The sequence below is a fragment of the Dunckerocampus dactyliophorus genome, chromosome 19 (assembly GCF_027744805.1).
Source record: "Dunckerocampus dactyliophorus isolate RoL2022-P2 chromosome 19, RoL_Ddac_1.1, whole genome shotgun sequence".
Classification (NCBI taxonomy): Eukaryota; Metazoa; Chordata; class Actinopteri; order Syngnathiformes; family Syngnathidae; genus Dunckerocampus; species Dunckerocampus dactyliophorus.
In genome coordinates, this window is record NC_072837.1 from 4,849,235 (window position 1) to 4,870,788 (window position 21,554).

Below are 21,554 nucleotides of genomic sequence, written 5' to 3' on the forward strand. Positions count from 1 at the left end.
TGAGTGATGCCACTACGGTTAAAACCAGTGAAACAAACTGAAAACAGTCCAAATTAGGTCCAGATATGACAGCCATGAATGCAGCATGTGCCCCTGAAGCTGCTTACCTTGAGCTGAAGGCAAAGTACTTGAGAGATATGCGGGACCAGTCCTGCCGTCCCTGTACGAGTCTACAAACTGGCAATGGTCCTCTCCTTGTCCAAATGTATCTCCTATGCTGTAGAAGGGCTCTGCAGAAGATAAAAGGACAGTGCTCATCTAATCTATTTCTGTGGGACGTTTATGCTTCTTTTGTTCCTTATCAGTTCATTTCAAGTCTTGTCTAGTGTGTGGTGGACTTAATTTAAAAATAAAATGTCCCTTGTTGCATTTGTTTGCTATGTTTTCTGGCCCTCTGTTCACCTTATGTTTACTATTCCATCATTTCCTTAGGCGAGGGTTTCGAGACAAGACTTCCTCCAAAAACTGATTGGATTAGTTGAAACTGCATTACATTTGATTCTTTTGTTTTATTGTTGATAGAGATATATTTCTCCCCTGCTTGGGGCTAGTCTTTACCATCACCACTAACATCTGTAAGACATAACACACATAGCAAACTGATTTGTAAGCATAAACATACATTTCACCTATAATCCCCTTTGATGTTTATCTTTTAGTCAGAATAGTTCACAATATGATGTCATTAACATTGCTGGTAGAAGTAGTTGTGCCAAAAGGGTTCAAACCTACCTCTAAGACCGTCTCCCATGAAGATCTTATATCGCAGAGAGTTGCACAAAACTACGCCCACAAACTTCCTGTACCATGTCCGCTTGACGTACTGGCTGCCCTTACAGGAGCTGTGGGCGGAGTTATATCGGAAAGAAAAGGGGATCCATATAGGTTCTCCGCCTGTGGAGCAAGATTGCAAAAGCGTTAGAATAGATTAGATAAGAATGTAAATATTTCATACATTCAAAGCTCAATGCCGGTGTCCCTCAGGGATGAGTCCTAGAGAGAGTGATGTTTAAATTAATGCTACATTTATAATAATTATTATTATTGTTTTATAATGTAAAAACATGATTTTAGCAAAATACCTCGGTTAACGTCCGCCTCGGTTAGCATGTTTTTCGGTTAACATCCAAAATTTATCCTAAAATGTTGCCTTGTTTGCGTTCGTCCACTTGGATAGCGTGCAATATGACGCGCGTAACAAATTGCTGCATTTGTGCTTGGTTTGTTTAAGCAGCCATCTTGGATGACGCGCCCAAGACAAAGTCTCGCGATAATTAGTTCACACATTGCTACAGGAGCCTGTAAGGCACATACAGTACATGTATGGCATCCGGAATCAAGTTGCCAAACAATGAGACCAAACAATGAAATGAGTGTGACAAACTCTAAATAACCCGATATGAGTCCAAAGAATACATTCCAAAGAGGGTGAAGACCACTACTGAATACAACAAGGAAGTTATTGCAAAGTTTGAAGATGGCATCCGTGTTACCGATCTCGCCAGGATGTACTGGAAGCCCTCATCAACAATAAGTACCATCCTGAAGAATAACAATGTAATCAAGTGAGCTAATGTTTGAAAGGAGTAACGGTGTTAACAAAACAGACCAAAAACCATCCGAGATGTTGAGAAGTTCTTGCTGGTGTGGTTCATCGGCTAGCGGGAGCTAGCAGGAGACATTGTTTAAGGGGCAAGGCTGCTGCGTGCAGCTCTAACAAAGAAAATGTCTTTATTGAGTGAGTCCGTTGACGAATTTAAGGCAACAGAGGCTGGTTCAAAAATGTTAAAAAAAGAACAGGCATACACAGCGTCGTCAGGCATGGCGAGTTGGCGAATGTTCATTTCTCCATTTCATTTCATGTTTGTGGCAATGTTTTATGAATGTAAAACTGTGCATGTTAAAAAGTCATTAACAAACCTCTTGGCATAGATTTTTTGTGCCACATTGGTGCAGTAACAGTTAAAAAAAATGGATAGCCCTCCAAGCATAATCTCCTTGCCTCCCCCTCCTTTTGGGAAACGAGGTGAAAGTGATGTTAAATGTTCAGTTGTCCATTCATTTCCCATTTGTAATTATTTTTGCATCATTTTCTGCATGTAAAACTATCATTATTGTTTATAAAATATGTTTGTGCTAACATTTTTGGGTGTCTGGAATTGATTTATATAATTTTCTGTAGGAAAACTTGCCTTGGTTAGAGTCCGTTTTGGTTTGAGTTGGACATTCTGGATTGGATTAATGACGCTAACCAAGGCACCGCTGCAGTTAAAGAAAATGTGGATGCCACAGAATTGTTGTAGGACTTTGCGATATGTTTTTATAGCCATATATTTTCTGTTGTCTACAACCCTGCGATTGACTGCCGACCGGTCTGTGGTGTACCCTGCCTCTCGCCTGAAGTCAGCTGGAGTAGGCTCCAGCATAACCCCACGCGACCCTAGTGAGGATAAGTGGCATAGAAGATGGATGGATGGATATACTTTCCATATTCCAACTTTTTCTTGTCTTTGTTGAGTGTCTGACTTAAGTTACCAAATATGGTTCCGCATAAAGGGCTATGTTACAGTGTGTACACTACATTTCTAATACAAGTCAGCGAATGTGCAATAAGACATGAAGCCAAAGGTCTGTACGAACTTACCAGGCGGTCTTTCGATGAGAAGAGGATCATCTAAAAGAAAGAATGTGGAGGAAAAAGTACAAAGACAGACTTTGAGTTTAATGTGTTCACCTGACAGACACACACATCTGGTCGCCTGCGCCCACCTCTTCAAGGGTGGACAATTTTTATTTGATTATCATTATTTTGCGGCAAAATAAATCACCCATTGAGATATTGTCATGCTTGAAGCAGTTGTGTCCAAGCAATATTCACTCCCATGCTGCCTACCTGATTCAGTGACATACGTGAGTGTATCGCTGACTGGTCCCAACCCAAACACATTCTTGGCCTGGACTTTGAAGTAGTACCTGAAAGAAAACAAACCAGGACTAAAGGATCTCAGGAAGGATTTACCATTATTCTGTTGTGGCTCTGTGAAAGTGGGGGAAATGCTAATGATTGTAGCAGATGACTGAGCTGCCTTTGCTCAACCTGATTTAGGACTAAGTCTGTTTTCTATTCGAATCGATCCAAAGGGGGTGCAGCGGATATGTTGGAGGAAATGTGCTGAAGGGACAAAGTGGCAAATAGGAGATAACAAGGGAGGATGGAAACGAAAGAGACAAACATGTGGAAAACGTAAAGTGCAAGGATGATGAAAACTGAAGGCAACTGATAACTTGGACAAGACCTCAAAGGAGAAATTTCTTAGCAGTGAGACACAAGCTTTCACATCTGAGGGTAAAACAGAGACGTGGGCTTAGCTGACTTTGCCTCCGGGTGGTGGAGGAATTATTGGAAATATCACGACTTCAAGTAGGAACAGTGTGAGTCCATTCATGCAAGCACTGTGCAAGGTCACATACAGTCAGTTCATGGTCCTATCAGTCTGTAGCCAAAAGCTTTCACCACCAGGCCTGCTGGATCCAATCACTAGAGCCACATAACAACAGTGACCAAAATATACAGTGTATATCACCAGAGAAAACCTGAGAGAGTGGACAGAGGGAAATAGAGGAAAGAAAAGCAGATGCGGAGAGAGATGATGTAATGAAAGACGCAACTGTATGGTGTGGGGGGAGGAGAAAATCTGAACCAGAATATAAATATTACAAACATCACCCAGTCAAGCTAAGTGCATGATTTTCACTTGTATATTTTTTTTTGAAGTTTTTGTAGTTTTGAAAATGAATTAATGAATCAATTTAAGATTAGCATGTTGGTCTCACAGCCAGGAGATCGTTGATTCGTATCTCCATTGGAACATCTCTCTGTGGTACAGCAAATGGATCAGTGAAGAAGAAAGCCTAACCAAAAGACACGCTCCCTTAAAAGAGACAAAATTATCATCAGACTAGCAAGATGGTCCCCCGTATCCTTCAAGTTTTCCATGAATAAATGAGTTTCACAAATGCATACAGTAAAGAGACAATTTAAATGTTTGGAAAAAGGCAGCGAGTGACTTCAAGAAAAAACTTGGAACCTGAAAAACCTTCACTGCAGTTATTTGCTTTTGTTTTAATGAAGAAATGTTATCAATTCCTGATAAAACTTCTGCTATGGCAACATCAGCTCTAAACCTCCCACATAACAGTCTGCTCTATCTACTTACAGCTGAGTGGTCCAAGATGGATTTGTGTTATCACATACTTGTATTATGATTATTTAGCCGCCTCACAGGGTATGAAATAGCTTATTCTGCAAATTCTGCATGGTGACACGTCATACATACAGTATATGACTCAATCTAATGAGGAGAACATATTGTGGAAACATGTCCACATCAGAGTGTCCACATATGGTGTGTGCGCTTGGCAACCAGAAGGAGAGAGAGAACCAAGTATTGAGAAATGCCAACAGTGTCCCACCAACAATCCCATCAGCCACTGTAACCAAGACAGACATACCAGCTTGGATACACACTGGTCACTAAGGAGGGGCTTTATAAACTCTTGGAAAAAGTCACAGTGAAGCACAGCTGGACTTGGCGCTTGTTAGAATTCTTCGGCAGGTGCTCAGTTGTCAACAGGCTCGGATGAGACACCTGGTATTTGTAATTTGGTATATGTAATTTGAAATTGACGATATATACAGTATATATTACCATGTCTGTGCTTTATTGTTGCCAACAAACATGCCAACTAGAAGAATAGCAGCAAACATAGCTAAAAGCGTATCAGCAAACGCAGTTGTCCTCCTCACTTGCGCCGCACACACACACACACACACACACACACACACACAAACAGAGCTCTGGTATCGGCAAATATCCAAATTCAGATATCGGGATCGGATCACAAGTGAAAAATGTGGACCGGTGCATCCTTATATGCAGCACAGCATACTGTATTGTCAAAATTCAAGTCTTTCCTGAGGTAATTATGTAATCAAATTAAACCAATAGAATCAGCTGTCGTTTTTTTGCCATTACAGTCCACTTGTATCGGGGGCCAATTGGTGCAGCGACCCAGTATATCCTGCACATGGCACTATAGTAAAGAACAGAAGTGGAACTGTATGCCCAACAAACAAATGAATTTTTGTAACCATATAAATTTTTTTAATGGAAACAATCAGACTGTTTTTCACATTCAGTTGTGGTGAAAATTCAAGACACATTTCTCCACGTTTTTTCTGCTCATCCAAACATCTGACTCAGTGTGCTTGGATCACTATCAAGCAGGTTTGACGTAACAATTGGACCTAAAAGCATCACCTCAAAAAGCCGAGACATCAGTCCCATACAAATGAATTCATACAAACAAATACATGCATATTTTATGCCTTGTGTGATGGTGGGATCGTGTTCTGACAATCTCTGAACAGAAATAAACACTGCGAAGCGAGAGCCAAAAACCAGCACCAGAGGCCGAAACCTTTCATAACATCATGCACAAGTCATGAGAACATACAAGGATGCAAAAAACAAATCAATTGAAGACAAGATGTCCTCATTAGTTTTGAGTTATATTTAATTTGTTATGCATTTTCTTCAAATCCGTACAAAAAAAATAAATTTTACATGTTTATTTCTTCAGGGTTTTCCAACTATTTCCGCTGTCTAAGCGCTACAAGGTGTTTATGTGTTACCTGGAGTTGGGTTTGAGATTCTCCACAGCCAGATGTGTCCCACTGGAGGCTTTAGTAGACCATCTATTGTTGAGCACGTCGTCATATGAAGCGCTGTGCACCATGTAGCCTGCATGGGACCATAGACAAAAAAAATGGCGTGTCATCAGCCTTTTATCGTTGGCTCTCCTCCAGCAAGCGTCTGGTTTTCTTATTCTTCTCACACATGAAGATGAAGCCCTCAAATCCGGTAAGTGACCCGAGGTCATGCACTCTGGAAAATTCCCTCTAAAGCTTATATGGAAACTATACATGGCACCACATCAGACTGCTGGATTTTGAGGGGTTTCTATTTTTACTGGAGACACATCAACACAGCTGTCTGTTGACAGGGGTAGAGGGAAATACTTTATTTATTTTTTATTTTTTTTACTTTTTCTCTGGTTTTTGATACCCTCTTCTGTCTTTTCCTACTTCAGCTATGAATGAAATGTTCCCCAACAAAGTGGTTCCTCCCAACTTCCTAAAAAACTTCAGAAAAATACCCTAACATGCATAAGGAAGAATGTAACAGAACAGAGGTGGTACTTTTTGTGAGGTCTTGACCCCTTATATCCTAATTCACATTGCAAATTCTGCATTACAGTATGCTATGCAAGATAACAAAAGTCACTTGTTGGAGATCCAAAAAAAAGATTTAACGTAAAGCAAAGAGTGCACACGAGCAGAGAGGAAGCACTTCATGGATGAAAGAAAGAAAACAACCCCCATCGTCAAAATGTGGCACCGGAGACCCAATATCTGTTTTACACATCAGACAGACAGCTTGGCCTACAACACCACTAGGAGCTGTTGTGTGTGTGTCTGCCAAGTAAAACATTCTAAATGTTAACTTCTGATAGTGCACCACTTTCACACAGAAGATCCTAATCCTAAATCCTTATTTTTAGCCTTTTTTTAAATCACAGGGTTTTTGTTTTCCCTGAGATAAATGAGGGAACACTCTATCCACATTCCACTTTGCAAATAAACAAAACTTCAATTCTAGGAATGATTATTTGACTAAATTTCCCTTATTGGCAATGAGGAAACGTAACAATCATTTAATCAACAGTGCCTCTGCTTGCCTCAATTGCTTTAAGATGCGATTAATCAACAAATCAGTTCCATAAAATTTATCAACTTCTAAATAATCATGTAATCAATTTTTATGCCCATTAATTTGGCCACATCTATAGGGTTTTCCCATGCAGGGTGCAAACAGAAATGTGAGTAGTATAGTGCAGAAGAAGATGATTTTAAAATATTAAACCAGCATTTCTCACCTGAAACCATATCATCCTTCAATGGGCGGCCCCAGTCCAGGATGATAAATGAATGGCATCCCTCCATGGCAACCACAGTGAGATTATGGGGCTTGTTTTTGGGAGGCTGCTTCTGATTGGTGGAGAGACTGTCATTCTTGATTAGATCTTCTAGGATGTCGACTTGGAGGTACTCCAGAGCCTCTGTCAGGGAGCACGGAGCTCCTGGGTCCTTTTGGATGTAGTTCACATAAGGAGCTGGTGGCAGAAAGAACAAAATGATTGATGATGTTATGACAACCAACTCATTTCTATTTTAGAGACACATTTTCCTTTTAGGATATATGACTTTGCAGAAAAAAAACGACAAAGGATTATATTCTTGTCGATCTAGTGGATTGATTTCTGGACTTTGCATGCTTACTTATGTGATCTTAAACAAGGCTTTCCGCTGTCTGCCCCTTCCTGTCTTTGTTTTCTGAGTTTTTGAGTGGGCCAGCTGGACCTACAGCTGTGAATTCCGAGTGTATCTGGAGTGGATCTGGAGGGAACCAGAACCACAGGAGCCTGGATTGGCTCCCACCTCTGCAGAAGACTGGCCCTTCCACGTGTCAGCATCTACATACCACTGTCTGTGAGCTCCCACTGTACTGTGTGTGTATGTGGGCTCACATAACTCCTGCATTGCATATTCCAAACACTGATGTAGTGTATATCCGCTGTCATGACGCTGATAGACTTAAAAAGAAAAGAAGACACGTCAAAATGTCAGAATTTTGCCGACTGTACAAAAAAACTAAAGCGCATGCCAGGCCAGTAGATGGCGATGACGCCCAAACCCTCCCCGAGTTTGCTTTCCAGAACATCCATTTTTCAAATATTTGTCCTTCTGGGTGCTCTGTTAAACTTTCATGTAAACATCACCTAAAATTGGTGCACATGTGCAATACCTTACAATAACACAAACAAGAAAATGATGACCTAATGATGGAAAATGCATTTTTTTGCCACAGAAAATGGTGCACAGTCGCCCCTCACAATATCGCAGAATGATTATCACTCCCTCGCTATAGCGCATTTTTTTCCAGAAATTAATTAATAAATGATGGCTGTTTCATGGTAGACTATGGTCTATTATTAGTGAAAACATATTCAAATTTTAATTACATGTGATATGTAGTATTCTGATCACTAGGTTGCTGTAATGACACAAACTTTTGAGACATTACCTTACATATGCTTACATGTCCTTACCAGTCCTCCTTAACACTGCATGAAGTCATGAAGTCAGTCATGGTATTTCCCACATGATAGAGTGGGAAAAAAAGTTCTCCCATTCCGTGTGGAAGTGGTAAGTTTATGGCTTCTTACGTTTAGAAGAAATAAATTCAAAGCTAACTGGTTAGCTTGCTAGCTCGCAGCCGTCTCGAGTACCTGCAATAAGCGCAATGTGGTGTAAACAATGAATATTAGGAACGTAAACGTGACAATAGGGGTGTTATTTCATGTCTGCAGGGCTCTAACAATGTTAAAGAGAGTATTTAGAAGGTCATAAACAGGTTTTACAAAAATATTCAATTTGCGGAAATTAATTTATCAGGGTCGGGTCTATAACCAATTAACCGCTATCAACGAGGGACAACTGTATTGCCAAAAAATACTTTTTCAATTAACCAAAAGAATATCATGTCAACTTACAGTACAGTCATGTATTGTATGAAATCCTTCTAAGTAGAAAATCAACATTTCAAACTGCTTTGATTTGTTGTCATGACTAACTCCATTTTGAGACTCCGTGTCCTTCACAGGCAATCCAAACATGCAGACATATTTGGCATGTGAGTGTCCAACACGGATGAAATATTACTGGTAAACTGTAGCAGGACAATTGCAGTAAAATATGTCTAGTCATGCCGAAATTACACTCCTCCAAATACAATGAACGCTGTCTACGCGTAACATACTGCAAATGAGATTTATACAATGAGTACTTAAGACTTATGGACCCGTCTAACTGGTCGTAGGTTCATTTAAAGCTTGTATGAACAGACAAAGAGAGCTCAAGTCAGCTTAAGGAGAATAACTTTTTGTTACACAGTGCTATTTGTTCTGCTTTTCGCTATTCAATGCGTGTTTTTAATCGCTGCACATGGGAGGAAGAATAATAACTTTCAGATGGCGCAGAGTGAAAGGAGGTGATCACATGGGCCTTGTTGCTGACCAAGATAAACTGTGTCCACAGTAACAATTGTTGCTTTTGGAGCAGATGGATGAATCGTTTGGCTTGGGGAAGATTATTAAGGAACATGATTATCACACCGTAATCGACAAGTTGAATTATTCACTGTCTGAATCTACATACTTAAATATCATTATCTGTAATAACTGCATGGCTGCTGCCACGTCATGATGCCACATCATTTCAAGTCAAAAAGTATAGTCTACCAAAGTTTATGTGGTTTTCAATTAATGTTTATCTTGGCTTAGGTTAGGTCGCCTCGTTTTTCAAGGTTCACCACTCAGAGGACCTGAAGTCAGATTATCCGGGGTCCCCCTGCATCAATTTTAACCATTGTGTTTATTACGTGTCGTTCTAACTTAATACTCCCAAACTCAAAAATACAGTACAGGCTGGTTACAAGACTTAAGGGCCATCATGTTTAGTTGAAAATGTCGGTCCAACTCAAAACCAGAAACCACTTGGTCAAATACGACTCAGTGATTATGATGCCTTTTGCGTGTTAGTTTGTACGCTAGCACAGTCATTACAATTTTGTAGGCCAAATTCAGGGGTGTTTGACGGCCAAACTGTTTGAGTTTGGAGGGTCCATTCAATTTAGTCGACCTCAAAACTGCAGCAACAACAGCAATAAGGTGCTAACACAACAGGAACTAACACCAGAATTAGTAGAGATAATGCTAATTTCCATTTAAATCTGTTGTTTTCGTTTGGGGAAAAGCCCAGGTCCAAAGATTACAATGCTTGTGCCACATAGTTTTCACTGTTTTGGTTGCTCCCAGACACTTGAATTGGGACTTGTGTTGTTTGGGAAAACAACTTCATGTCTTGGTGTGTGGTTTCTGTGATTTCATGTTGTGGGTTATGTTTTGACATTTGGCTAGATTTGATCCTTCCTGCCTGGGCCATCAATACATGCTTTGATTACATACTGTATTTATCTGCTGTAAAAAGCTGTTTTAAAGCTGTTGACTTTGCTAACAGTAGACTCTTCTCAAGCATGTCTACATGTTCTAAACGAGTGAAAGCAATAGAAATTAATGATGATATTTTCATGGCAACCAAGACACTATTTCAGTGTGTTTTTGCAGTTTATGAGCGATAAGAGACGAAATGCAAAAGTAAGCATGTGTGAATGGCACATAAGGAAGCAGGGGGTTAAAATTGGGAGTAATGTGGAGCAGCTTATCTTCAGTGAGCTGTATAATTGTGATGATCCGATTAGATTGAGCCATTTTAAATGAACCATGATTATTGATGATTTTGCCACACAGTATTGTATGCGATAGAACTACCGGTATTTCACCAATAACTGTTTGAATTGTTTTGAGAATAAAGAATAAAGGAATGGCAAGTTTGCCTTGGTTTCTAAGCTGAACATTGAACGCCACAGCAAAAAAGAGAGACACTAAAAAGCAATGGAGGAAAACAAAGGTCCCTTGTATTTACTTTGCGACAGGTGGCTGTTGATCACAATATGGAGAATTAATTTTATTCAAGAGGAGCTGTGGGGTATAACACTGCAGTATCTAGCGGTAACACACTTCAACAGGGTAAGCTAACAATAGCATGTGTATCCACAAATGTTACAATAACTAATGACTATTCAGCTCAACTACTGAGTGACCAGCAGTGGTTTAAATGCCACCCACATTATTGGTTGGGAACGCAAAAACCCTGGCTGACCAGACACTATAGGCCTGCTTTTTCCAATGGAAATGCATCAATAGCAAGTAGAGCCTTGTCAAGTGTGAAAAATTGTTCTTACAATGGAATCCTTCATCAAATGGCAAACAACACTACACTCTTAAACATTTAGTACTAATTTTAAAACCGGACATGGATGGTCAGCATTATTGCAAGTATAAGATCCAAGATTAATTTTTAGTAGATTTAACAATGTTCAACAGAAACACGTATGAAACAACTGGATGCCAGACTTTTCTGCATGCACATAAATCTGTATTTGTGCTGTGAATACCTGTGAATCGCCTCCTCCCACTGAGATCAAACTCAGAAGAAGGCCCTCGTCCAGACTGTGTGGGTTCAGGCTCTGGAGTTGGGATTGCTGTGGTGGGGCTGGTGGTGGTTGTTGTTGGGGGTGTCGTTGTGGTAGGTGGTGGCAGGGTGGTCTGGACCAAAAACTCATCTAACAACAAGAGCGTTAATGAGCATTTGCTAAGAACATATTTCAAAGATTTATGTCTAAACAAAAGATCCTGGTATAGCATTGATTATTTGTAATGTCCACCATGAAGCTTGTCGAACAGAATGGATTAATTTGGAGGCAGCTGTATGAGATCATTTCAAACGGATCCACACAAGCTTTATTCATGTGTAATTGTTTGTAAAGCCTACATTTTCAGTGTGCGTGTGAATGGTGGGCTCATCAACAAACACACTGAAGGATTCAGTTAGGTTTTTCTTCTTTTATCGCTTCTCCTTTTGGCATTATGTCATTGCCAACACACATGCAAAAGTCTTTAAAATCATGATCCGTGGTACTCTGTCTTACCAAAATTCTTAAAGTTAAAAAATACCAAATGCTGCTCATATGCAGCACATTTTGTGAGACACCTGCTATGAAAGCGTGACATCCAAAGCTTCACATCCGCCAAAACAGCTTGTGTTTGGCTCTCTTCGTACATACAAGAACCTAACCATAATGCAGCAATAAAGCAGGATCAAACAAATCAAAAACAGAAAAGGAGAACTACTGTAATATCAAAATCACATGATAGCAAAGAGACAGGGAGCACAAGCAAACAATGGTAAAACCATGAGATCTAAAAAGTAGCTGTCTATGGTACCTAGTCTTCAAAGACTCACCTTCTGGGTAACAGTTTAATATTCCCTCTGAGTCAAACATTGGATCGCCATAGTCATCTGTTTTGGAGAAGGTTCCGGGTGGACATGTAGGATAGGGCTCTTCAGTGGTATACTCTTCTGTAGTCCATTCAGCTGTGGTGGGTTCAGGCGTAGTGGTGGGAATTCTAGTGGTGGTGGTAGTGGTGGTCCTGAGGCGAGGCAAGTCCAAGCCAAGCAGCGGCTTTCCTCCAACCATAAGGATCTTCTCTTTGGGGTTGACCACAGGGCGACTATCTCGACCGTGACCAAACAAAGCCATGCCTTCCTGGTTAAGCAAGGGGCTTCCCAAGTGGTCTGGTAATGCATAAAGACATCATTATACATGGAAACTGAAGGGTGTGCTCTAAATTTGACCAACCACTGCCAAATATATTACCAAAAATGGTGCGTCCATCCTCGCCAAGCACAACTCTCTTCGGTTTGCCTTGAGAATCTTGCAAGACTTGTCCATCCTGGTTCATCAGAATGCCCAACTCCAAATCTACCATCTAGAGACCAAAACCACTGGAAATGACTAAAGTGTATTTAGGAGTTTCAGGTGTACTGATAAAGTCTGTAAACCCATGATAATTTTATTCTTTTATCACTATTTATAATTTAACATAATTTCATGTCAATGAATTTTACCCATTTGTTCCCATCGGGCCCAGTAATCAACCGTTGACCGACTGCCTTGCTGGTTCCATGACTGGAGGGCTCTTTATCCTTTGCTGTCAGATTTGGTTGTTCATTTTTACCTAAACAATTACATGATTTAAAGCAGAGTCATTGTCTTACTGTGTTACGTATTATGCTGTTTCATGCATTTTACCATTTGACTTTACCATTTCCATTGGCAGGCATAAGAGCTCCTCCATTGGGTGTTTTCCCTCTGAGGATATCATGGCGACTTCTACTCCCCTGGCTTCTGAAACTGTCTCGAGATGAAGATGGTGACAAAGACTGGGACTCTGTCAGTGCGCCAGTCCTTGTTAGAGTACTGACCCTGCTGGCATTGCGGTCTGTGGTTAATGCCGGTCTGACTAAAGTTGATGAAGATGAGGTAGAGGATGAGGAGGAACCCGATGTTGAAGAACCCGGTCTGGAGTTGTGTGCTTGTTGTGATCTGGTGGGAAGTCTTGATCCACCAAACTGCCTTGTTGCCAAAAGAGGGGAGCGTATCCTTCCGTTTACTCCAATATTAGGACGACGGTAAGATGGAGGGACCACAGAAGATGAGCCAGTTTCTCTTGTTGCTACACTCTCATTCTCCTCTGTGTTCCTGTGGGTATCAGCTGATGTTATGACGGGATGCTTTTGGCCCTGTGAAGGTTCAGCAACATGTGTATTTATCCCACTGTCATTCTTATCAAGATAGTGTTTATTATAATTATTGTTGTCAGAAGAAGTTCCTTTGTGTATGGGCTCACTTACAGAATGGCGAGACTCAGAGTTGGAAGATCTTGCAGAGGATGAAGGAGATGGGGGAGTTGGATTTCTTGAGTCACTGTAGTCTGCATTTTTACTGGTCAATGAGGGCTTAAAGGAATCCACCTCCATCTCATTCTTTAGTGTGTCACGAGTGGATGTAGCTGTCGGATCTTCGCTAGTCTCCTGCACTGAGGACGCTCCAGCAGAGGCTGTGGTCCCTGAGTCCCTTGTGGGTATCCTCAGAATGGGTCTGCCAGCCCCAATGGACGATGAAACTCTGCTCAAGTGGGTCCTGCCACCTGGTCTGGAAGAGGACAGTCTCGTCCCTAAACCAGACCTGCCTGGAAAGTTAAATCTTTCGGCAAGAGAAGGACGAGTTCGTGTACGAGGATCTTTTTCAGAAGGACTCTCCTCCTTTTTAGCCTCTTCTGTGGGCTCTTCTTTGTAGCTTAAAGTAGGGTCTTCAACTTCGGTTGCCTCCACCTCTTTGTTTGGTGACGTGTTTGAAATGCTTGAATTTTCTGGGTTATATGAAGAGCTTTGAGATCCTCTATTTGGAGTTGAGTGTGGTTGACGTGAGGTGCTCTGTGACATAGAAGGGTCAGTATTCCTGCTGCTTGCATCTGCACTATTTGATGTAGATGTTGATGTTAACTGCGATTTCTCTGAAGTGGATGGGTCTGATAGCGCTTTGTTTTTGTTCTCTACATCCGATGTTTGTTGGCTGTGAGACTGATCTGGTAAGGTGAACTGAGATGTTGCTTGATGCTGAATTCTGCTCGGCAAACGTGACAATAATGTTGTGCTGGGTCTGTAACCATTCATCATTCTGGTTGAATTTCCCCTAAAAGGAAGTCCCAAATTCCTTCTGCCATAGCCATACCTACCACCAAGGCCTGACCCACTGGTTCGGCCAGATGAAGTAGAAACCTTACCCACAGCTCTGTCCTCTGTTTGAGGCTGTGGGGTGTTCTCCTTTATAACTGTAATGGTAGGTTTGCTATCTGTTATACTGGGTTTATTGTAAATGTCTTTGCTCTGGTGATAAGTAGAAGCTATATTCTTTTTATTGGCTTCTGATTCTGTATTAGAAGGTGAAGATGGTGATTTTGGTGGAAACTGCAGTGAAGAGGATGAAGAGGCGGATGAGGAGGAACCAGTATGGGCTACTCCTCTTTGATGGACCTTAATCTTCATAGGTTTTCTTTGCTGTGATAAAGCAGGTTTAGTTGGTGAGAGTGTAACAACTTTGAGGCTGGGGGTCTCAGGAGTTGGGGGCCCATTCATTTCACTGTCAATTTCGTCTTCAGATTCAGGGGAAACTTCATTATATGGTTCTTTTGTCTCCAACGCCATGGTTGTCATCTCTTCTTCTGGAGGCAAGGTTGTCACCTCGTCATCTTCATCCTCATCGTCTCTATCTGAGGTTCTGTCTCTGTTTGCTCCACCCCTGACTGAACTTCTTACAGAGGAGAAGATACTGTGATAGGAACGAGTCTGAGAAAGTGGCCGCAGCCGTCTAGAAATGGGGGCAGAGTTGTGTGGCTGACTGGGTGTGGTTGGTTCTTCTGGTTCCTCTGTTGACTGGAGGTCTGATTTGTCATGGGAGACATCATATTTGGAAGGCTTGTGACTCGTCCTCTGGCTGGCCTTGGTTCTTGAGAATGATGAAACAGCACTGCTGGCTGGCAACAGATCAAAAATGTCTCAAATTTAGGGTGGAAACATATTTCTCACATTGACAGTAAAGTGGTCTTACATCCTGGCATGACAACGCTGAAGGCTTTGCTTTGTGGTCCTTGTCCCCTCCTGTTGGTGGCTCTGATCTTAAAGATGTACCGATCTCCAGGTGTTAGACCATCTATAGTAGCTGAGGTTGTGCTGCCGCGATACGTCATACTTTTCATTCCAAATGGCTTCAGTGCAGGGGCATAAGAAAGGATGTACTCTGTGTGGAGGTAGAGTTGGAACAGCTATTCAGGAGATATGCACTGGAGCTACGCCGCTGAAGATCTCTGGACCAGGTGGTGTAGTGGTATCATACAAGATTGCCATTCTTGTCTAGTGTTGCGTGGGCCCAAAAATACAATATTTAGACAATGTATTTTCCCCTTCCAAAAAAAGTCTGAAAAAGGCATGTTGTCTTATGTTCTGGGTTTAGATATGTATGTATGTGGTGCCAAAAAAATTCTGTGAGTTGTGAATCAGAGCTTTTCTTACTGACACTCACACACACCAATGACCTGGAGAAATGCAGCCGTGACACAGTGACCTGCTTGTAAAAAGTGCCTCAAAGGTTGGGCAGACTACCAAACAAGACAGGAAAATACTTTTTCCTAAAATGTGTCTGACAAAAGAGGGGTTACGTAATATTCACCGTCGTCTTATATTCGGGCCAAATTGGTACTTCAATACATTTTAAATATAATTGCAAAGCTTTTTTGGTCTTCTGCTCTATACCTCGAATCCTCCCATTGGTTTCTTCAGGAGGATCCCATGTGGCTGTCACAGCAGTCCCTTTCCCCCGTAGTGGTTTGACCTCAAAGTTCTCCGGTGGCCCAGATGGTGCTTTTAAGCAAGGAAAGAATAAATTAGAACCAGAGGGCGCAACAAATGAGAAAGAAAAATTGTTCCTCGAAGCACATCAAACTAGAAAGTGGACCAAGGCTGGGGGCCCAAGGAAAACATATCTGCTATACATTTTGTGCGTTCCTTTGAGATCATGCAAAGAATTGGACAGAGAGCTCGTCTGAAAGCCAGGAAGTAAATGCCGACGTTGCAGTGAACCACTGCAAAATGTGCTGCAGTCCAAAGTCCAATCATAACATAAAGAAAAATAGGAAGTGAGTGTAGTCTGAGTAGAAAAGAGATACCAAGAAAGACAATTATATTCATGCAGTGTTTGATGATTTTCTGAAAGAAGAAATTCATATTTTCAAGCCCGTTTTCTTTATATAAGAAGTCGGAAAGCATTCATACCTGACTCAGGGGTCCTCTGAAAGACAGATACGCTCCACTTGCCCTCATTTTCCCCCTGAGAGATTCTGACGGAGAACTCATACATGCTATCAGCATACAGGGTGTCTATCATCAGTCTCCTCTGGGTGCTGTCCCTGTACTCCCAGCGTGCTGACTCTCCCTTCTCTCTGTATCTGATTGTGTAGGACCTATAAGACAAACCGCAAGCTTTCATTCTAATTGGGAACATGGAAAGTATTGATTAAAAGCTTTTGGTATTTGCTTTTTTTTTTGCACTACCTGAGTTCACTGGACTCAACCTTCCCCATTTCCACAGCAGGGTCAACCCAGGAGATGAGGACTGATTTAGGAGACATGACCCTGACACTGATGTCCTTAGCTTCATACTCAGGAGGTTCTGGAAAGCACATTTACATCCACATTCACAACGTGTATGAAAATGATCTATATTGGTAATGATCCTGTGCAATGTACCTGGTGTGGTTAATTTGGTTGCCACTCTGTTAGCAGGAGCGCTCTGGCCCAGGGCTTTCTGTGCCTGCAGTGACACCACATGAACGGACTCAGATGCTATGAATAGAAAGGGATACCAGGCACGACCAGGGTTTACACTATTGACACTAGAGATTGAACAAACACAGTTTATAGTTATTATACTCCTGTTGTTAAATGTACTGTAGCTGAATCCTTCTGTTAACCCTAACACAATGATCTGTATGTTAACTATGGAAAATAGATGGGTTGTCTTACTTAATTTGGGCAAGTTACGGTTCCTCTGGTCAGACTGAGGTTTGATATGGTGCTGGTTTCTCCTCTCCAGTAAAGTTGTCCTTGTCAGAAATCTCTCAGGTGGCCGAGGTCCAGAGGAGGACTGCGGGGCCCTCCTCCTGTATGTCCTAGGGTTAGAGGCACCCGGACGGTGAGCTGTTCTGTTCACTCTGTTAGCACGCTTCAGAAAGGTCTGATTCCTGGCTGCAGTATATGTCGACCTGACTGGGCCTGTAATAGGGTAAAAGACAATGGTGTTTTTACAACTATAAATACCGTAAAAAAATTTATGTTATACTTGAAATTTGAATACTAAACTGGGTACACGGAAGGCCAAATCCTAGAATCACAAAGGTCAGCTATGTGACCCACTACACTACCAATGGTCGTTCACAATACAGTAGACTTGAAATCAACTTCACACACAGCGGCTCAGTGGTAAATGGAATTCATTTATCCGATATTAGGTGACTTTGGGTGAGAGGTGGGTTACACCATATGGACAAACAACCATTCACACTCACATTCACACCTATGGACAATTTATTGCGAATACAGTTCACATCGACAACAACTCAGGCTTTAAGCAAATCTGTCAATCCTCAGGATCTGGCAAGAGCTCTGAATGATACCACGAGCAGCGTAACCCCCCCCCCAATAATCACTGTCAGGTAACCACAAGATGCTTTGTTGACCATAACAACATCTGCATACAGTACACAGCTGGGTGAGCGTGAACAAGTCAACAAAATGGTTTTAATGAAATTCAAATGTGTTTACAAATATTGTGTTGCTAGGTTTCCTTGTGAACAGATCAGCTGGGTGGGCCAACTTTTCATGCTCCCATGGTGGATTCACACAATCAATTCCCTTTTGTTTGCTTCTCAGTGGCACATTTTGGATATGGGCTATGACAGCATAAAGACTTTGGAACCGGATATCTGGAACTATGATCTATCTCGCTACAGTATCTCACAAAAATGAGTACCCCGACCATTTTACTTCAGTCTATCTTCTCAAGAAACAATACAATAGAAATTAAATCTGGATATATTTAAGAGTTGCCAGAATACAGCTTAAATAACAGTATACATTTACTATTCACTGAAAATTACTCAACAAGCAGCCATTGTTGCTAGTTTTTATTGATCTCTGTTCTTCTGATTGCTACTGAGCTAGATTATATAGCCAAACCGCCATCCCTCCTCAAATTCCCTTTTGAATCTAATCATAAATAGTCCCATTTGGTTTTAATCAGACAAAAATCCTGTTTTCTGTAACTTTGTGCACCCCAAACTCAACTAAAAGTCTTTCTGAGAAACCGTCCATGTGAATAGTTTGGCGAACCACTAAATCATTGATTCCACATTGCTCTGTCTGTTGTTTCCGGAAAGTGTTTGACAAGTGAACTCAAGAGTAGACATGGTTATTGGATCCAAGAGGGCAGTGTTTTGTCATTATTTTGGGAGGAGGAGGATGAGAGTAAAAAGGGAAACGTGGCGGAGGAGTGGGTGCAGGAGATGAATGAGCTGTCTGGAGCTAAAAGCAGGCAAGAAGCTTGAAGGTTGGATGAAGTAATGAGCGATGATTTCCTGTGCCTTACAGTTAGTAACAATATTAGGTCAAATTGCATGTACAATGTAATGAGATCCACTACAAGGGCTGTATGAAATTCGGCTTTTAGATACATGATTTAGATAGATACAACAATGCTTAGGTTTAGAGAGAACAAAATGTTTATTACTGTATTGCTGCAGCAGTATGGCAATGGTCATCGTTTCATTTATTTATATTCATTTATTTACAAGATACAAGAGAGTTTTATTGTCATGTGCATAGTAAAACAGCAGTTATACCATGCAATGAAAATCTTATTTAATTTAAGTTACATTGGAATACATCACATATAACATTTCACCATTCCTCATGGATAGAACTGGAGTAGCTGTTTCTAATATTTTTTTTCCTTATTTAGCTACCTAAGTGGTCTCTTGCAGTGGTCACCACATGGCGGTTCAGATTTCGCGGCTATCATGTTTTTTCAAAATATATTAATCAATAAATGACGGCTGTTTCGTGGTTGACTACGGCCTAATATTAGTAAAAAAAAAAAAATGCGCATTTAAGCAAAATTTACATATTTTTGGCCTAAATTAAGCATTTTCAACCAGCAGACTAAAATACAAATACAGTATAAGACTTTCAGAAAAGGTATTGGTATGTAGCATTGTACACAGGTAGTTATAGTTGTATAGTGACAATGTTATGTCATTTATGAGACAATAGCCACCGTGGTAGTAAAAAAAAAAAAAAAAGAGAAAAAACATGGAACTCTCACAATGCTAACGTGTGAGTCTATATTATGTCTAATATGTAATACGAGTGTAAAGGTGACTACACGGGCGTTATCTCATGTGTCGAGGGCTCTAATAGTGTTGAAACCTGTATTTAGAAGGTTGGAAACAGGTTTTCTACGCTCTAACTATGGAAATGTTCCATTTATAAATGAGGAATCTCACTTATCACGGTCGGGTGCAGAACCAATTAAACGAGATAAACGAGGGATTGCTGTACACCCTTTAACCATGATGTCATTAGAGTCTTTCAGTCCCCATCGCTTCTTCATTTATTATAATACTATATAATAATGCGATTATGGCTGTTACCTGTTGATGAGTTGCTGACAGGTGCGGCGCTCAGCACAGCAAAGCCGTCAAGGTTTACCCATTCGGGATCTAAAAATAAAAATTATACGTAAAATTGTCTGCTAACATAAAGTGGTGATATACCACTGCAAACTAAAAGCACAACAATAAATGTCATATTACTAGAAATTGCAATTCCTAGTAAATACAATGTATAAGGAGTAAAAGGCTTGTTAATAGCAATTCCCTGATACCACACAAATATTCCCAGTTTTTAGGCCCGGAATATCAGAGCAAGTAGTGTCAATCAAACGCGAGCTTTATCTTTGGAAAGGCAGGTTTTATACAGCTCTTGTGTTGGATCTCATTCAGTTGTAGGCTACAGGTGTACCTAATGTTTTGGTGATGTTCAGTGCAACTTTGGTGCACCATCACTGTGCTAACAAACCTTCACCGTACAAACTGTTTCCTTGTGGGAATTCGTCACAAGTTTTCCTTCAAAGTTTTTTTTTTCCACTCTCCTTCTCCCCATCCATGTTGCTCCTAATAAGTCAAAGCCAATCTGCCTTTGATGCTCCAACAGTAGCTTTCCAGACAATTTTATGATGCAAAGGCTAGCGCTGCCGTGTTATTTATGACGCTGCTGAGGAAATAACACACGATCTGCAAGGATTTTTTTGGGGGGTGGTGTTCGAAAAGGCACAATTCCAGACATTTACGGCTACAGGGCTGTGAGGAATAGCAAGGTTACTCCACTGCACACTGGACATGTGAACTCAAAGAAAAAGCTTCTTTTTTACTTGATGAATACAGTGGTGCCTTTAGAGCCTTTTTATATTGTATTACGACTTCATCTTGTAAAATAACAACTTTGCTTTACCCTTGTAACATGACTTTTTCTAATAACATCTCATAACATTTTATAATGTAACCACTATTTCTCACAATTTACTTCAATTTGGTTTGGTTTGGTTTGGTTTAGTTTATTTGAACATGAAGGTTACAATGGAATACATCTCATGAATCATTTTTGACAACTTTATTCTCGTAGTATGACTACTTTTCCTCCCAATATCACGACTTTTGTCTTGTACATTTAGGACTTTTTATCTTATTATAAATGTATTGTCATAATAGTCTGACCTTTTGCGCATTACAACTTTCGTCTTGTGCAGTGACCATATTTTCCTTGCAATATTACCTCTTTACTTTTTTGATGCAACTTTGTTCTTGTGGTATTCAAAAGTTTTGTCTTTTACTTTTGTAACGTTACAACTTTTTCTTGTAGTATTACTATTTTTTTCTTTTCTGAGTGGCCTTAAACTTAGTGAAGACAGATAGGTGACCACAACAAACAGAGGATAGGCTGGCAACAGTCACTACTGAAGTTCAGCTAAAAGACTCCAAGGAAAGAAGAAAATGGAATAATGATCATAGCAGGCCACACTGTCCACACAGTAAGTAGTCATAAAGTAACAACAGGCCAAGGTTGGGAATAATTTAAGCTCTTAAAATAATGTCCTCATCTTGAAGCCCACAATAACCAATGTCTGCCGTGCTTAGTTTGCTGGTCACGCAGCGCAAACCAGGATTGTAGCACAACAAACCTCACCACTTTCTTATTATTCATTCCTTCCATCTTATTGTCAGCCATTCAGTGACTCTAT

At 40.8% G+C, this 21,554-nt stretch overlaps 1 protein-coding gene across 4 annotated transcripts in view; it reads right to left on the reverse strand.

Moving 5' to 3' along the window:
* fndc1 (fibronectin type III domain containing 1) overlaps positions 1 to 21,554 on the reverse strand; it is a 65,043-nt gene that overhangs the window by 2,763 nt on the left and 40,726 nt on the right. Inside the window, exons 8-26 of one of the 4 annotated variants that reach the window (XM_054761236.1) lie at positions 19,909 to 19,977; positions 17,225 to 17,473; positions 16,949 to 17,044; positions 16,754 to 16,871; positions 16,475 to 16,662; positions 15,956 to 16,063; positions 15,255 to 15,443; positions 13,499 to 15,180; positions 12,910 to 13,387; positions 12,713 to 12,822; positions 12,462 to 12,573; positions 12,047 to 12,379; positions 11,199 to 11,366; positions 7,000 to 7,236; positions 5,696 to 5,804; positions 2,894 to 2,973; positions 2,645 to 2,674; positions 733 to 894; positions 108 to 230 (exon numbers count right to left, since the gene is read on the reverse strand). In XM_054761236.1, coding sequence (XP_054617211.1) covers positions 108 to 230; positions 733 to 894; positions 2,645 to 2,674; positions 2,894 to 2,973; positions 5,696 to 5,804; positions 7,000 to 7,236; positions 11,199 to 11,366; positions 12,047 to 12,379; positions 12,462 to 12,573; positions 12,713 to 12,822; positions 12,910 to 13,387; positions 13,499 to 15,180; positions 15,255 to 15,443; positions 15,956 to 16,063; positions 16,475 to 16,662; positions 16,754 to 16,871; positions 16,949 to 17,044; positions 17,225 to 17,473; positions 19,909 to 19,977 — 4,641 coding nt within the window. Of the gene's footprint in view, positions 1 to 107; positions 231 to 732; positions 895 to 2,644; positions 2,675 to 2,893; positions 2,974 to 5,695; positions 5,805 to 6,999; positions 7,237 to 11,198; positions 11,367 to 12,046; positions 12,380 to 12,461; positions 12,574 to 12,712; positions 12,823 to 12,909; positions 15,181 to 15,254; positions 15,444 to 15,955; positions 16,064 to 16,474; positions 16,663 to 16,753; positions 16,872 to 16,948; positions 17,045 to 17,224; positions 17,474 to 19,908; positions 19,978 to 21,554 lie in introns of those variants that run through there. The other 3 variants (XM_054761234.1, XM_054761235.1, XM_054761238.1) reach the window with 3 other exon arrangements.